The 5,237-nt window shown below is 38.0% G+C and overlaps 1 protein-coding gene across 1 annotated transcript; it reads left to right on the top strand.

Moving 5' to 3' along the window:
• Positions 1-3,414: 3,414 nt before the first annotated feature.
• LOC145803543 (uncharacterized) lies at positions 3,415-4,357 on the top strand. The gene is made up of 2 exons (XM_082896841.1): positions 3,415-3,783; positions 3,929-4,357. Exons 1-2 carry the CDS (start codon positions 3,415-3,417, stop codon positions 4,355-4,357), a joined length of 798 nt encoding a protein of 265 aa, XP_082752967.1.
• The last annotated feature ends 880 nt before the right edge of the window (positions 4,358-5,237 follow it).

Genomic DNA, 5,237 nt, shown 5'->3' with positions numbered 1-5,237 from the left:
TTTGCTATCGTCAAATACATAGTGAAGAAGTTTTTGTTCCTCCGCCGATAACAACCCTTCGCTGTCCAACATCGTCAACGAGTCCTACAAAAATAAACAGCCAACTAACAGTACACATTTCATAAAAATATTGAAGCTTACATTACAAGGTCGGTAGTCATAAAAAAGAACATGAAATGATGTAAAAACTGTGAACCTCAGAGTTTTCCCAACTTGTGATGTTTGGTGCGGAGTTTGTTAGAAATGTGTACTAACATATGGCAGCAGTCATAACTGCAAACATGCAATTCTTTGACAACTAGTACAATACAACACAGATGATTGTAAAATTACTGATTCACATTATTGATGTGGGCATGAATTGGGTATTCAGAACTTGTGGGGCATTAAAGGCAGTGTTTGTACCTTGTTCACGTTGTCCACACCATCAACATCCACAGGTGAACTGTTGTCGTCAACTCCACTATTTGTTTTGCTATTGATGCACAATTGCATGCGCGGAAGTAGAGTTCAAGCCACTGAGGTCGAGGATATGCAATTGTGCATCGATAGCAAAACAAATAGTGGAGTTGACGACAGCAGTTCACCTGTGGATGTTGATGGTGTGGACAACGTGAACAAGGTACAAATACTGCCTTTAATGCCCCACAAGTTTTGAATACCCAATTCATGCCCATATCAATAATGCGAATCAGTAATTTTACAATCATCTGTGTTGTATTGTACTAGTTGTCAAAGAATTACATGTTTGCAGTTATGACTGCTGCCATATGTTAGTACACATTTCTAACAAACTCCGCACCAAACATCACAAGTTGGGAAAACTCTGAGGCTCATAGTTTTTACATCATTTCACGTTCTTTTTTATGACTACCGACCTTGTAATGTAAGCTTCAATATTTTTATGAAATGTGTACTGTTAGTTGGCTGTTTATTTTTGTAGGACTCGTTGACGATGTTGGACAGCGAAGGGTTGTTATCGGCGGAGGAACAAAAACTTCTTCACTATGTATTTGACGATAGCAAAAATGAAATGTATTGTTTCATTTACTACTTGCAAATTTTAAATGACAGTCCACTGTGAAATAACTATCGTTCTAAGGATCATTTATTGCTTGTAGGGACATTGTTGTTTCCATGAATCTTCATGGACGGGCATGTGAAGCTGGCACCCGGCGTGACATGCGCACGCTCAAACCAGGGTCGTGGCTATCCGACACTGTAAGTGTTGGCTGCACAAATATGAATCTATGTTTTTCAGTACCCCTGAACTCAGAAACCTTTCTAATCAACTTGCCTTGTGTCTTGCATACAATGTTCCAGCCAATCAACTTGGTGGTGGTGCAATTGACTAATCGACAGAGGGATTTACACAATGACGGGAGGCACACTGATTGGTTCTTTCCCGTATATCTGTCGGTAAGTAAGTGTTTAAAGCTACGTTGTGTATTATGTATGACATATTTTGACAAATGTTTCCGTCAATGACCTTTATGCATTACACATGCAGACTTTGATTCTAAATAAAGATATGCAACCTCTGCACCATGAACATATCGTCATATCATTTTTCGGACATGACAGATACACTGGTGCGATTGATGCATGCCAGAGGGTAATATCAATGTTCATCCCGTTATATTAAAACGAAAATATGAAAGCCATTACATGTTTACATGGCCTCTAAACAAGGTCTGTCGTTGTGTTTACGTGTAGATTTACATGCCTTTCAATTACAGAGGAGTGCATTGGTTGTGCGTTAAAATTGATATGGTGGACCGTGTAGCCTACCTATTCGACTTAGTCCCATCCAACCGACCGAACAAAAGGAAGCTAAATGCAGCCAAAATTTTGGTATGTCCTTCTGGTGCATTTCTGAACACTACAAAAAACTTGAACATCCTTTACGTAAACCAACTTCAACCTTGTGGAACAGGTTCAAACTATGCACGACTTGCTGCAACTACACTTTGGAAATGATTATGTTACAGACGTGCGTAGCTTCCACTGCTGCATGTTAGATGAGAGGCCAGTACAACAACTGGACGAGTAATCCACAATCCCTCCCTCACATTAATGTCTATGCTGTATGACTGACTTAACGAACCTATTAAGTATTGACGACAACTTTAATGTGAAATTATTTTTGTCGCACGTTTGACTGTGGGATGTTCGTCATCAAATTCATGCAGCAACCTGATTTAAGCCCCGGTCCACACAAGGTACATTCTACCGCTTAATTTTCATTTGTCAATCAAATCCTTCCTCGTATGTCCTGCAATTTTAACTGATTTGTCTTATGATCTTTCTGTACAAAGTTCGCTCCCTCTGTGCGTCATAAGTTGTTGGTTGACATCGTTATGGATGTCAATAATGCAAAGATCGCAGAGTACCGGGAGTGCCTTCATATGAGCAATGCCACAAGCTAGGCCAGTGATGGGAATGGGCTGCCAGTACGCTAGTAATTTGGGTGGCAATAGGACTTAACTAATTTTTTATTCTTTGATTTCAATATGGATGTTAATTATGGCTCCCCAGTATTGTTTTTGCTGGACGATGTAAATATGGACCAACTGCAAAGTGCAAGTCAAATGTAAACATGGATCAAACATGTCGATGTGGCTGCTGACTTAGTATTATTTTCTTTACGCATGTTTCTTGTTCGGATGAATGCGACTGTAACTGTATATAATTTACGGCTGCTTTTGTTACCGAAGTTAATTTATAATTTAATTACAAAAAAGGGAAAATTAATTTTCAAAAATGAAAGAAACCACATTATGAATGAAAACTCAATACTCTTCCTAGGTAAGTTATATATCAGCCCATTAGCACATATGACTCCAGCCAAAACAAAACTTTCATGGCTTACAGGGAAGGTTAAAAAAAAAAAAAATCAAATCTACATATCTGCTGCATCATTAGCAGCGTCTTCTGAAGAGTTGTCCGTACTGTCTGATTGACTGTCCTCATCCATTGTCTTATCAGACTTCGCTTCGTCCGCCGCCAATTTGTCATCGGTCAGCCAATCAACGTTCTGCTTGATAGCGCCGACTTGCCGCTCCAAACTTGACAACCGTGTGTCCACTTCATTCAACCTTTCGCAGATAGCTTGCAACTGCTGGAATACAGGAGCAACAGAGTTTATCCGCAAACTCGGAATATTGTGGCAAATTTTCAGTGGCATGGCTCTAGCGAACGAGGAATACACTGGTTGAGGTGGAAACAATTATGCCTATCCAAGGCAGTAGGTGGTCTTGGGTTAAGAGATTCGGGGTTGATGAATCAAGCTTTGCTGCCTAAGGTGGCTTGGTGAATTTTGAAAAATCCGCAATCCCTTATAAGTAGGCTATTTTTGACTTAGTATTGTTCGAAAAGTGCCTTTCTTGAAACTAAACCTAAGTCTGGTTGCTCATGGGCTTCGAGAAGTATTCTCTAGGGAAGGGATCTCCTAAAAAAAAAGGACTAGGCTGGGTAGTAGGCAATGGTTGGAACATTGATCTGTTTGAAGATCAATGGATTCCTACAATTCATAATGAGATGATAGGGCCGGGGAGGGGTTGTTTTTTCAGCTCTTTCATAGTGGCTCATCTTATTGAGCAAGAATCTAGAACTTGGAAGGAACCTTTGGTGAGGTCCCTTTTTCTGACTCACATGGTTCCTCAGATCTTGAATATTCATATTCCACAAGTTCTTACTATTGATCGTGTAGTGTGGTCTGTGTCTAAGGATGGACATTACTCAATTAAGATAGGTTTTTATTTTGTTCTGACAGAGGGGAAGGTTAGGGATTCTAGGGTTGAAAATGAGTGCCGAAAAAAATTATGGAAACTTAATTTGCCTCCCAAATGGGCCATATTCATCTGGAGATTTTTGCATAGAATTTTACGAGTTAAGACTAATTCGTGAGTCGGTAAAAATTTTGTAGGGTATTTGGATTCGTAGGAATAAAGATACGTTTCAAAACGAATTAGGTGATCCGGGTCAAATGATTATCTTTGTTAATTCATTGGGATGGACTGTTGGTCATAATCTGAATTTTGATAGTCAGGATCAGGCTCCTAGCACTCACCAAATGAGTAATGTTCCTGAACATATTTCATGGGTTATGATTAAAAGGGATAATTGGTGTCAACCTTTTTATTTTCACAGATTTGTTATTGATGGAGCGTGGAAGGCTGACTCAAGAAAGGCAGGCGCAGCTTGGGTTGGATTGCATCAACAGGGAAATCAATTGGTTTGGAGAAAATATACTTTCTTAACCTCATCAGCTCTTGTTTTGGAAGCCAAAGCCTGCTTGGAAGTCATTAAATGGAGAGTGCTAAACAATGTCAAAGCAATTAACCATTCATACTGACCCCTTACAGCTAGTTCAACTGTTACAAAGCAGGTGCAAGATCGAATGGGATCTTTTGAATATTTTGTATGATATAAATTATTTTCGTAAGATGTTAGATTATGTTTGTATTACTGATGTAGATAGATAGCAAGTTGAAGTAGCCCATGTTTTGATAAGAAAGGCCTTAGATGAGGCCTGATTACTGTATTCCTTATTTATATTACTGTATTCCTTATTTATATATTATGTATATGTTCTTATTTTTACTCAGAGAGAGAGAGAGAGAGAGAGAGAGAGAGGACTCACAGATCTAGCGGCCTGGCCGCTGCCGGTGCCAACATCCCAAACGAGGTCATGAGAGGGAGTTTTGGAGGCAATGAATTGGAAAAGCTCTTCTGGGTAACTTGGCCTACTTTTCCAGTATAGCTTTCCCTGTTTTTTAAACAAATCTGCCATCTCGCTCTCCTCCACTATACGTGCATACAAATATACTTGTATAGATGTGTGTACACGTATATATAGGGAAGGGATTATGCAATTGTAAGGTTAATTAACATAATCTTATTAAAGTTATAACTAAAAAAATTTGAATTATAACCAAACATTACATAAGATATAAAATAATTATAAAAGAAAAAGTAAAATAATTATGAGGTTTGATGTGATATTTTGTTTGGATTTATTTTTTTTGATTTTGTAACTAATTTGTCTTTTAGTGAAAAAAAAAAAACCCAACAAAAATCCTTCCCAAACACATAAAATTTATCAAAAATTATAGGAGTGTATTATATGCACCATGTTATGTATTTTGTGATAAATGTTACGTTAATTTGTAGTTTAAAATGAAATTAGACATTATCACAAAAAGACGTAATATTACTATAAAATATGTAATTTC

Source organism: Camellia sinensis, chromosome 12 (genome assembly GCF_055761805.1).
Source record: "Camellia sinensis isolate YWXY chromosome 12, ASM5576180v1, whole genome shotgun sequence".
Lineage (NCBI taxonomy): Eukaryota > Viridiplantae > Streptophyta > Magnoliopsida > Ericales > Theaceae > Camellia > Camellia sinensis.
Note: the sequence above shows the minus strand (reverse complement) of the source record. Positions and strands in the feature narration are given on the sequence as shown.

What these genes read in the sequence shown, in the direction of transcription:
- LOC145803543 (XM_082896841.1), top strand. Translation starts at nt 3,415, where the DNA reads ATGGGCTTCGAGAAGTATTCTCTAGGGAAGGGATCTCCTAAAAAAAAA. An exon ending in TTGTTCTGACAGAGGGGAAG is followed by an intron (nt 3,784 to 3,928) that starts GTTAGGGATTCT and finishes AAAATTTTGTAG; the next exon opens with GGTATTTGGATTCGTAGGAA.